Source organism: Ranitomeya imitator, chromosome 7, assembly GCF_032444005.1.
Source record: "Ranitomeya imitator isolate aRanImi1 chromosome 7, aRanImi1.pri, whole genome shotgun sequence".
Classification (NCBI taxonomy): domain Eukaryota; kingdom Metazoa; phylum Chordata; class Amphibia; order Anura; family Dendrobatidae; genus Ranitomeya; species Ranitomeya imitator.
The window spans coordinates 50,546,849-50,559,126 of NC_091288.1; the positions used below are offsets into that span (position 1 = coordinate 50,546,849).

General features: G+C 39.3%; 1 protein-coding gene across 1 annotated transcript in view; it reads right to left on the reverse strand.

Moving 5' to 3' along the window:
* TTN (titin) overlaps positions 1–12,278 on the reverse strand; it is a 281,101-nt gene that overhangs the window by 228,374 nt on the left and 40,449 nt on the right. The window contains exons 20-36 of the mRNA XM_069735553.1: positions 11,092–11,322; positions 10,638–10,882; positions 10,320–10,540; positions 9,926–10,090; positions 9,670–9,838; positions 7,023–8,701; positions 6,655–6,936; positions 5,753–6,019; positions 5,386–5,658; positions 5,031–5,294; positions 4,536–4,796; positions 4,167–4,427; positions 3,284–3,547; positions 2,937–3,197; positions 2,565–2,825; positions 858–1,118; positions 141–282 (exon numbers count right to left, since the gene is read on the reverse strand). Of these exons, the coding sequence (XP_069591654.1) occupies positions 141–282; positions 858–1,118; positions 2,565–2,825; positions 2,937–3,197; positions 3,284–3,547; positions 4,167–4,427; positions 4,536–4,796; positions 5,031–5,294; positions 5,386–5,658; positions 5,753–6,019; positions 6,655–6,936; positions 7,023–8,701; positions 9,670–9,838; positions 9,926–10,090; positions 10,320–10,540; positions 10,638–10,882; positions 11,092–11,322 (5,507 nt within the window). The remainder of the gene's footprint in view (positions 1–140; positions 283–857; positions 1,119–2,564; positions 2,826–2,936; positions 3,198–3,283; positions 3,548–4,166; positions 4,428–4,535; positions 4,797–5,030; positions 5,295–5,385; positions 5,659–5,752; positions 6,020–6,654; positions 6,937–7,022; positions 8,702–9,669; positions 9,839–9,925; positions 10,091–10,319; positions 10,541–10,637; positions 10,883–11,091; positions 11,323–12,278) is intronic.

Here is a 12,278-nt window from a genome sequence, read left to right on the forward strand (position 1 = left end):
TAAATATTAATGAAAGTGTTCATGCGAATTTAAAAAAAAAAATGTTTCTAAAGCTCTGTTCACATTATAAGTCATGGCTTACTTTGATAGAGCCTGATCTATTTTCAAACAGATTCCACCAGATCCAGAAGAAACCTTACCTGTCAGTGATTTGGAGTTCTTGACCATCCTTCATCCACTGTACGAACAGATCAGGTTCAGAAATTTCGCATTCAAATGTTGCTCTTTTCTTCTCAACGACTTTAATTTCTTTGATCTGTTTCCTGAATTCTATGTGACGCGCTAAAAAAAATCAATATGGTGAAATTAACATCCACAAACCTCAGATAGGTGTTTACAGTGTTGTAATTGTATGTGAGCATTGGGCCAAGAGTAAATCTACCCAATGTTGTTCTGTAGGACTGTTTTTTGCTTCTTCTTAGGGTAGGTTCAAATGACCGATTTCTCCTCATCCGAGAAAAACTGTCCAATTATTCTGATCAGAGTTTGATCAGAGTGGCATCAGATTTTGTAAGAGGTTGACAAGAAAAAGCAAAACAAAAAGTTTCTCCACCTTTCTCCATTCTGTCAGTCCATGAAAATCGGACCTCACTCGGATGTCATTGGAATGCAGACCGATTTTTTTTCACAGAACCATAGACTTGCATTGTCGATTTTGATCTGACACTCGGATGGATGATGGACAATCGGACATGTTCACAGCCACATAGAAAGTCATGGGTACGAATGATATACTTGAAAACCACGGATAGCACTCGAACAACAAAAACGATCGTGCGCATGAGACCTTACACAGATTCCAAGAAAAAACATACATCATTATTTTTTTTTTTTTAAATGGACAAAAATAAACTTACCTTCAACATATAAATTAGCCTTAGATACTGCATTTCCAGCAACAAAACTGTATTCTGCGGCATCGCCAAAGTGGACATTTCGGATTGTAAGAGAATGAGTCTGTTGTTTGGCTTTTATCTGGCATCGTTCAGTAGATTTGATTTCAACACCGTTCTTCAGCCATTTAAAAGTGATGCCTTCATGATTTACAGTCACTTCAAAAGTAATAGTGTCTTTCTCTTCGGCATTAATATCTTTTAACATGGAAGTAATCAGCACGGCTGCAAAAAAATATGTACAGAAGGTTTTACAATCACAATTCTCATCAAGCACCATGTGTCTGTTAAATATCGACGTTCGGTTCAATCATCTGATGCTAGCCTTAAAAAAATGATCAGATTCCCGATTATTGGAACCAAACCCCATGTACAAAAACAAAAATAATCATCCTGCTCCAGTGCATAGACGTACCAGCAACTAAACCATCAATTTTTTTCTCATTAAAAACATGAATATTCCTGTCCATATTTAATATAATGGATGCCTCCTACCTATAAATGCAATATTAATACAGCTAGGCCTTATTTATAATGTCTAACACAGAAACTGTCATTGTTCACCATAACAAGCAATCAGAGCTCAGCTTTCATTTTTTAAACAGTTTTGGGAAAGTGAAATCTGCACTGTGATTGGCTGAGCATCAAATGCAATTTTTAGAGATAGGATAGGACAAATAGGGGGAATATATCTGAAATACATAAAGAACTGGAGGATTCATTACACAGTGCAGTGGGGACTGATGAGAATTACATTTATTGATATCACATTAGAAACAATGCCTCTTCTTGTCTACTTGACCCCGATGGCCATTAGTAGATCACAGAGCAGGTGGAAGAGCAGTTAATGTTATCTGTACATGGAGGAAAGCAGGGAGACCGGAGAAGAAGCAGGTGGTTGTGGGATACTGTATGTAGTTTACAGTGGTCACATGGGCAACACTGAAGGGCCGCCCACTGCACACTGAGCAGAGACACAAATATGGTGGAAATGGAGCAAAGAAATGTAAGAAACTAGCTGGTGAGCATTGGGAGGTATGGTTAGGTCTGTTTAGAGGTTATTAGACTCCAGGAAGTTTGAAAAAAATGATAGATTATGGGATAACACCGCTAATGATTTAACATACTGTACATCATTGATGTGACCTCTGCAGCCAGTCACTGACCTCAGTCATTACAATCCATTCCTGTAAGTGTCATCACTGAGGACAGTAATTAGCTGCAGTGGAACATATGCAATGCATACCTCTAGACTTGCCTTGCCTCGCTCCATACACTTGCATCTAGTCGTAATGAGGCCGGGAGTGACTGCAGACTTGTAGTTTAATACAAGACAACCAGTTTAATATTTTTTATTTGATAACATTTCTTTCTTACAGACCCCGATCTAAAACTGCAGAACAACTCTATTTATTGACAGATAATATAACCGTTGCCAGAATCCTTAGGCCAATATACCGGGCGCTGCTTAACTGTGTTGATATGACTGCCAATAAATACAGGTGTCAAGCATTCTTATACATATTATCTCTATCTATCTATCTATCTATCTATCTTACATTACCCTTACAGTATATATATATATATATATATATATATATATATGTCTGTATATGATGTTGACATTACGGATATAAGTACTAATGAAACCATGCGCTGTAGTATACATACGTTTCACGGTTAAAGTGGCGCTGACTTTGTCATTTCCACAGATGAATGTATATTCAGCAGAATCTTCGCTGCTTGTGTTCATGATAATCAGTTGGTGTAGTTTTCCCTGAACTACAATCTTGAACTTTTCGCTCATTTCAATTTCCACTCCATTCTTCAACCAAACGGATGGCACATTGAAGTGGGACACCTCACACTGGAATGAGGCTGTCTTCGTTTCAGGGACTTCAATGTTCTTCATGGTTTTTGTAATGTGTAAACCTAAGAAGGAACAGTAGTCAAATATTGATCACTTAATCGTTTACTCAAAAGTAGAAAACAATAAAACATAAAGAAGGAAAACAAAAAAAGAATATTAGGAATTGCCCTTACTTTCCACGAACAGCTTGACTTTGCACTCAAGTTGTCCAACTACAGCTGTGTACTCGCCGGCATCGGCAGGAGTCGCGTTCTGCAAGACAAGCTTATGGACTTTGCGATCTGATATTATCTTATGCTTGTCGCTTGGTTTCAGCTCCACATTCTTAAAGAGCCATTTGACTGGAACAGTATCATGAGAAACGCTGAGTTCAAATGACGCTGGTGTGTTTTCCAGAGCAGTCACATCCTTAGGTTTCTTGATAATTTTCACAGCTAAAAAAAAGTAATAAAATTGCACATTAACATTGCTGTTAAACATGTAACTTTCGAGATATTCATATCCAATGTGAATAACTTACTCTCAACATGGAGTCTGGCATTAGCACCAATCTTTCCAAGTTTGAAGCTGTAAACGGACTCATCTGGAACAATACAATTCTTGACTCTCAAGGTGTGCATTAATCCATCTACTGTGATTTCATACTTGTCATTGGATTCCAGTTCCACACCATTTTTGATCCACTGGGCTCCTTTCACATCAGGATGAGTAAGTTCTACACTGAAAATAGCATCTTGTGTCTCTGTAACAGTTTGGTTCTTCAGTGTCTTCTTTATCTTAACAGCTAAAAAAGAAAATAGTCAAAATATAACCATGAAACACTGTATTCCATATAGTTAGCATTTTCTAATGGTAGGTAAAATAAAAAGAACTGACATTTGGGGAAAAAATGTACCACTCAAAGAGAAGCGGATCAGCGCTGATGAAAAAAGGCTTTGGGGGTGTTTTATCAAAGCTTTCTTGTCAGAAAGCTTGGTAAAATTGCAATTTTTTGGCACAATGCAAGGTTTTGCAAAATATGTGACTTCTGGTGTTTTCACGCCATTCCTGCCCCCAGCTCTAACAAAGCGAGCAGAGCAGGAGAGGGACTGGAGCGTGGCGACCACCACTCATGAAATTCATGATCAGCAGTGGCATTTGCTACTCCATAAATCTTCAAAATTTCCCTTTGCTGGAGTAGGATTTGCGGTGAGGTGCACGTAGTGGCGCACACCACTACGCACCTCGTCTGCTGAATCAGTATATGCTGTAAAACCTCCCATCATCAAGACAGGTAAGAAAATCACTGGTCTTGAATCAGCTCCTATATTCATAAATCAGATTAAAATACAGTGAATGTTTTCCACAGGGTCTATCCTTTCCCTTATTGAATAAATATGCTATACGCAAACTGGACAGCTAACCTTCAACTTTGAGTTTTGCAGATGTTTTTGATGTTGCAACTTGATAGGTATATTCTCCAATATCTTCAAGCTTGCTGATAGGAATTATAAGCTGTCTCTTAGCACCAACTGATTCGCTTTTGATACTGTCACTGAAGTTAATTGGTTTTCCTTCTCTAAGCCACTGTCCTTTGGAGCCTGGATTAGCTACTTCACACTCAAATATTGCTTTTTGGGATTCAGCAACAGTGAGATCCACAAGCGGTTTGCTGATAGCTCCACCTAAAGGGATAAAAGAATGAACACAGTAAGAAGACAAGTAATGTCATTTCCACTACATATGATGTAATTTTCCAAATATTTTTAAAGTTTCATGAGTCTGTGAAGTACCTGAAACTGTAATTTTTCCACTTGTTTGCTGTTCCCCAGCACAGAATGTGTACTGTCCTTCCTCATCCTTCATCATATCAATAATTGTAAGAGTGTATATCTTGCCCTTGGATTCGATCTTGTACTTTGGACTTGGCTTAAGTTCATCATTTTTGAAAAGCCATAAGGCGTCAATTCCTGCATGGGATAATTCAACCTCTAAGGTCACATTCTGAGTCTCTGTGCAAGTTCTGTCACTTAGGCCATTTATTATTGTAATTTCTGTAAGATAAGAAATCATTTTGTATATTTATATTTTTGCTTAATTATTTAAGAGAGCTATCCAAAAATAAATTACAATGTTCTGCCATACAATATCTATTAACAGTATTTTCCATGCAGAGGCATATAACTTCCACTAGTCATTTTTTTAAAATAAAAATGTGACAACCTCTACGTATGGTAATTGCCAATTTGCACTCAAAATTCATATATAATAACAATACTAATACTTACTTTCCACCGTAAGGTTGCAGGTAGACTCCACTTTACCAATCATCAACTTGACTTTTCCTGCATCAGAAGCATGTGTTCTTGAATATACCAGCCTCTGTTTGGCACCTTTGGCAATTGCTTGCACTCGGTCATCAGGTTTAATTGAATGATCATTGATTGACCATTTGGAAGAAGTCATATCAGGAACTGAGACTTTACATTCAAGGACAGCCTTTGTTCCTTCAATAGCATGGACATCCTTAAGAGGTATGACAATTTCAACACCTGTAGAAAGGGAAAAAAATAATAATTACAACATGGCTTATATTTTAGACTTGAAAAATATAGAAACAGAGTGAAATGTGTTAACACTCACTATAAACAGACAACTGTCCAGATGTGGAGAGATCCAGTTCTGGTACAGTAAATGTGTATTTTCCAATATCATCGGCAGTGGCATCTTCAATAAGTAGCATGTGTGACTGTTTGTCAATTACAATATGAATACGATCACTGGGCTGTATCTCTACTCCATTTTTCAGCCAAACTCCTTCAGCATTTTCAAGAGATACTTTTACTTCCAGCTGAGCAATGTCCCCCTCACAAACTTTCTGATCTGAAAGACCTTGTATGATTGAAATAGGACGGGCTGTAAAAAAAAAAAAGATAAAGTTATAGTAAGATATATATAATGAACCTAGAAAAGTAATTTATTTTTCACAACTAAAAGACAATAAACTTACGTTTCACTTTCATCTGTGCAGTGGTCTTTTTCCCAGCAACCACAAAACTGTATTCTCCTTGATCTTCTTTTGTGATGTCTTTAACTGTAAGGACCTGACGTCCTCTGCGGGATGTAGTAACATATTTGCTACTAGGTGTTATCTCTGTATCACCATGGTACCATTTACCCTCAATGTCTTCAAGAGAAATAGTACACTCAAACTCTCCGGATTGTGTTTCTGGAACTTCAATGTCCTCAAGTTCTTTGGTAAATTCAACAGGAGTACCTATAAAAGAAATGAGTATTTAAGATTATATCAAGAAAGTTTAGCATTAAGGGTCCACAATCTATGAGGAAAAATGTAAGAGGTAAAAGTGATTTCTTGGTACAATTATCCAACCAATTTTTCTGAAAATGAAACAAAAACAAAGTAGTGTACATAAAGTTGCATGACCCAGACTTCCAGGCATGTACTGTGGGCATTTCTGTTAAGCGAAGGTATCAGATTGTGGGTAAAAAGTAGATGGAGAGAAAATGTAGAAAACTTAATTATGTTTTTTAATAACAAACTTTAAATTGTAGATATTTGGAATCTGTCTGTGGTAGCGCATTCCAGAGAACTGATGCAGCGCAAGCAAAGACTTAGAGTTGGAATTTGTAGGTTTGAGGTTTGCGTTATGAAGAATGCTAGTCTAACATCATTGGCAGAATGTAGCATCAATATTGGATGGTAGAAAGAGAGGAAGGAGGAGATGTAGGTGAGAACGATAAGTTTATATTTGTAATCAAAAGTGGATGGGGGAACCAGTGCAGGAATAAACAGATTAGAGAGTAAACACATAGTATGTTAAGAATACACAACATTTTTGCTGTTCTGATCAACAGCCAATTTTTATTATATACATTGAAGCTCTTACTTACCTTCAACAATAAGTTTAGCAGTTGTCGTTACAGACTCGTCTTCTCTAAGAACACATGAGTATTCCTCAGCATCTGACATTTCAATTACAAGCACTGAAAGGAAATGGATCTTTCTTTCTGAATGCATTCTGTACTTATCACCAGAATGAACTTCCATGCCGTTTTTGAACCATTTCACTTTCACAAATGGCTCTGATGTTTCACACTCGAAGGTTGCCATGGAATCTTTTTCCTTTGCTCTCAGATCTTGCAATGCTTGTGTAAATGTGATTAGCTGTTTGCCTGCAAGAGAAAGAACAACAATATGTTATGTCAGAGAAATATAAAATATAATTTAGTGGATGAATGACTGATTAGAGATCGCTCACCTTGCACAAGCAAAAATGCGTGACTTGAAGTTTCACCAGCTACATTGATGGCTTTTACCATGATGCTGGCAGAATCTTCAGCCACAACATCTTTGATAACCAGTTCACAGACGTTATCTTCTGGCCAGTACCAATAGGTGCGCTCTGATCTTTCAACTTTAACACCATTTTTAAACCACTGGCATTCAGGATCTGGCTTTCCTACAACACGGACACGGAAGTGAGCTTCTGTTCCCTGAGCAACTGTTTGACTTTGAATTCTTTCAAATATCTTGGGAGCTTCCATGCTTGGGGATAACTCAATTCTGTCTGGCTTATAGGTTGGAATAGTAATTTTGCCTTCAGCTTCGAGTGCTTTCTTTTCTTCCTCTGTTAGTTCTTTGGTCACATGAAGAAGATCATCTTTTGTCTTTTTCAGCATGTCCTCATATGCTTCATCTTTTCTACGTGATTTTAGTTCAACAGCAGTAATAGCTTCATAGTATCCTTCTTCTGTTCTGCGCTTAAATTTGCTGCGGAGTTCTTCTGATTCTTCAGAAATTTTGTCATGAGTAATTTTTTCAGCTCTCTTAAGTTTTACAAATTCTTTTCCTCCTGCTTCAACTTTCTTAACTTCAAAAGGAAGTTTTCCGGACTCGACTGGAAGAGCTGCAACTTTTGGCTCATGTGTTCTCCTAAGCACAGATCTAAAATCTTCTTTTTGCTCAATTTCTAGTTTTACTGAATGGTCAACTATACCCTCAGGGTTCTCTGCTGTAACTTTAACATCACCAGAATCATAAGATTTGCAGTCAACAATTTCAAGGTAATAGATGCCATCATAGCGAAGTCTGAATCGTTTGCTTTTACGAATAAGCTGTCCATTAAGGTACCAATTTACTTTTGGTTGTGGATATCCAGTAACACGGCATCGGAATCTTGCTATTTCTCCTTCATAAACTCTTGCGGGTTCAGGGAACAAAACAATTTCTGGTTTTTGCTTTTCTTTTGACTCATCTGTTACGCCTGCAAGGGCACCTTCATGTGCCAGCCTTTCCAGCTCTTCGATTCTTTGCATACCTCTTCTTCCTTCTGGCAGTTGAGTTTCCTCAACAAGGCTCTTCTCATCTTTCACAATTAAGGTGGCAGATGTGTGGTCTGTTCCATATTTATTTGTTGCCCTGCAAGAAATAACACCACTGTCTCTGGGATAGGCTACTTCAAAATCGAGACTACAGTAACCAAACTCATTCACCATTCGGAGCCTGTTAGCTGCAGCCAATGGCTTTCCATCATGAAGCCATTCAACAACCATTGTTGGGTCTCCGATTGGTGTAAGACGACACTCAAAGTGAGTAGGCCCAAAGCGCTTGAGCCTTACTGAAGTCAGCTTCTTTTTAAAGAATGGCTTTTGCTGTTTCTCCTTATCATACAGGTCTCCTTCTTCCCATTGTTCCTGGCCATAACGTAGATGTAAGGGCTCCAGTTCTGGAGCAGCAATTTCTTTAGCTTTGTATGTTCCCTTTGGAATAATTAGTTTTCTCTCTGGCTCAGGCTCAGTAAATTCAACTTCAACATTTACTTTGCATCTGGTAGTGTCACGTCCGGCTTTATTAATGGCAGTAGCAGTATACCATGCAGCATCGTTGCCAACTGTAGACTGAATTTTAAGTGCTGCTTGTCCTTTGTTTCCTTCAATTCTGTATATGAAAATATATTTTATATCAGTGTCTCAAACAAGTATTAAACAAGTTAAGAAACTTAAAATATCTACTATATAATTGTCTAAGGGGTACTTCCATCTGTCTGTCTGTCCCGAATATTCATTGGTCGCGGCCTCTGTCTGTCACAGAAATCCAACTCGCTGATTGGTCGCGGCAAAACAGCCATGACCAATCAGCGACAGGCAAAGTCCGGCGCCAAAATGGCCGCTCCTTCCTCCCCCGCAGTCAGTGCCCTCTCCATTATCCCCACCAGTCAGCGCTCACACAGGGTTAATGGCAGCGCTAACGGACCGCGTTATGCGGCGGTGTAACGCACTCCATTAACGCTGCTATTAACCCAGTGTGACCAAATTTTTACTATTGATGCTGCCTATGCAGCTCTAGTTCTAATTCTAGTTCTAAAAGATCTAATGTTAAAAATAATAAAAAAAAGAAAAAAATCATTATATACTCACCTTCTGCCGCCATTCCCGCTCCTCGCGACGCTCCGGTGACCGCTCCATGCAAGCGGTAGGTTCCGGTGACAAGAATGGTATGCGAGAAGGACCTGCCATGATGTCACGGTCATGTGACCGCGACATCATCACAGGTCCTGCGAGAAGGACCTGCCATGACGTCACGGTCATGTGACCGCGACGTCATCACAGGTCCTGCGCCCATACCAACTCTGGGACCGGAAGCTGCCGCGTGCACCGCACACATGGCCAGGACTTCAACGGGCTTTCGGAGGGTGAGTATATGTTTATTTTTTACTTTAAGTCTGTATACTACGTGGCTCTGTGCTGTATACTCCGTCGCTGTGCAATACACTACGTGGCTGGGCAATATACTATATGGCTGGGCAATATACTACGTGGCTGGGCAATATACTACATGGACATGCATATTCTAGAATACCCGATGCATTAGAATCGGGCCACCATCTAGTTATATTATATACTTACAATATGTTTGGAAATTTGTGAGGAGCTATGATGTCGCTGTTCTTCAGCCACACAATATCAGGATTGGGGTTGCCTACAGCTTTCACAGCCATTTCCAGTTGATTGCCTTCTTTGACACTGACATTTTTCAGTTTTTCCACAAACTGTGGTCTTTGTAAATGTTCCTTGGCTGCAGAAAAAACATGCAAAATTAGATGAAACTATAGTGCTTCTACCAAAAACTGCAGAAAAGAGAAGCAAGGCAGGAATATTGTACCTTCCACAGTTAATGTCATTGAAACTGAGGTTTTGCCAGCTCGGTTCTGAGCAATGACTGTCCATTCTCCAGAATCAGTTGGCATAGCTGGGACTATGATAAGTGACTGAGTTCCATCTTCCTTGACAACAATTTTATGTGTGTAGTCATTGACAATTTGTTGACCTAAAAGATAAAAAAAAAAATAAACAACATAAATAAACATAAAAACAACATAAATAAAATATTTCCTTTATTATGTTTTATAATAGTAAGGGGATGTTATTCTCTTCATTAACACAATTAATAGTTTTGGGATTTAGAACTTTATGCAAATTATGCATGTAATAAAATATGTAAAGTAATATACTATAATATTAATTCAAGCTCAATAAAAAGTTCTGAAATAAGCTACCATTGTGGAACCAATATGTTTCAGGCATTGGTCTTCCAACAACTTTCAGGTCAAATCTTGCCGTTTGTCCTTCAGAACATTTGAAAGATGCAGGTTTCAAGACAAAGACTGGTTTATATAATCTCTCCAACTGGGACTCATCAGTTTCATCCAGTCGGCGAGCAGGAGAACGTGCTGGAGAACGTGCAGGAGAGCGGCTTGGCGACCTTGGAGATACAGACCTATAATAATACAAATTATTTATAAGTTTAACCAGATAGAAATAATGTTTCTGAAATGCAATATCAATGTAAAAATATATGTTAAGATGATCAATACCTTATCCTTTTCACAGCGTCTGGGGCTGGCATATAAGCTGGAACTCCAGTTGGTGCCGCTGGCTCCACGTACAGTTTTCCTGAGCAAATTGCATTTCCTTTAAAATTGCTGGCCAAAGCAGTGTAAATTCCCTCGTCTTCAGTCAATAGAACAGGAATGCGAAGGCTGGCCCTTCCGTCCGGTAGGGTTTCCATTTGAAAGCGTCCTCCCTGTTTAATGCGCTTACCATCCTTGAACCATGCAATCTGTAATACACAGAAAGGGAAAATTAATAGCCTAATTTTGGAGAAGGACTACTGTAAGTATAACCCCAACTATCCTGAACAGACACCAGAGGCACAAATTTTGTAGTAAAAAATGGTCTCTTAGCCTTTTTTTGAAGACATCACAGTGCCCTAATATATCATTAAAACCTTAATGCTTAAAGTCTGGAAGTTTTGTATCATGGTATTACCTTTGGTACTGGGTAGCCAGACATCTTGCAGTGGAAAGTGACCCCCATTCCTTCAAGGATCTGGTAACTTTTCAGTCTAATATCAAATCCTGACTCAATAATTTCAGATTCCTGAACATCAACAATCATCTCTTCTCCGTCTTCTTCAAGGAGCTCTTCTAAGCTGATCTTGATAATTCTGTATTCAATTTCTTTGATCAGTTTCTCTTCAAATGCAGTTAGCCTATATTCCTGGAAGATTTCAATAAATTAAATGTTAATTGATCCATAGTTGATATATTAATGAATTTACATTATTCATTACAAAAGTGTTGGCTACTAAAAAGGAAAACACGAATATTGTTTGGACTGGCGGAACGCACCAAATAATAATATTAGAGAATAAGAGGTGCGTTCGCAGTCCGGAGTCCACCGTGCACAGATGACACCTGCAGCAGAGTAATGGCGGATGGACGCTTGCTCACACGTGGGCTAGACCTCACCCAGTGTGAATAGAAGAGAACTCCGTTGCTTCACAGAGTCGCCGTAAATACGCTGCGCCCTGTTAGCAGTCACAGGGTGCAGCTGAAAGACACTAGTGGGATCCCTATGAATCACTCCCACTAAACTGGTGATTGGACTCTCTCTGACCCTCGGTGGCTTTTGAGCTCGCGCCTGAGGACACCCCGAGTCAGATGCTGAGTCCAAGCTGGAGTACCCACCCTACACTGACCGGCTGTCAGGAAAGCGCACTAATTGCGCACGGTGCCGTACAGGCGGGCACTGCGAATAGACACTGAAACGTGTGCTAAGTGTGCAGGTAGCACTGTCGGGTGCTAGGTAGCTTCCACCATTCATGAGCAGTCATCATCACTAGGAATGGGAATGATTAAGGAGCTTTCATCCAACGACAGACATTCGTCTACACACACACGTTATCAAGTTTATACTAGTGCATGGACATGCGGCCATGCGAATCTTTTATAGCTGTAGCTCTCAAGGACCTTCCTAATGGTGCAATAGGAGCTGCTACAGGACCTGAGCGTGTGAGCCCCGACCTCCAATGGGAGGTCATCTCGTGGGCATGCTCAGTATGGGAAAAGCACCAGAACTGCAGTCAAACAACATAATTCGGGGGAAGCGGCAGAGAACTACCACAGTCTATTTGATTTTTCTGAAAGTCCTCTAGATTGTTAACCAGATCTTTA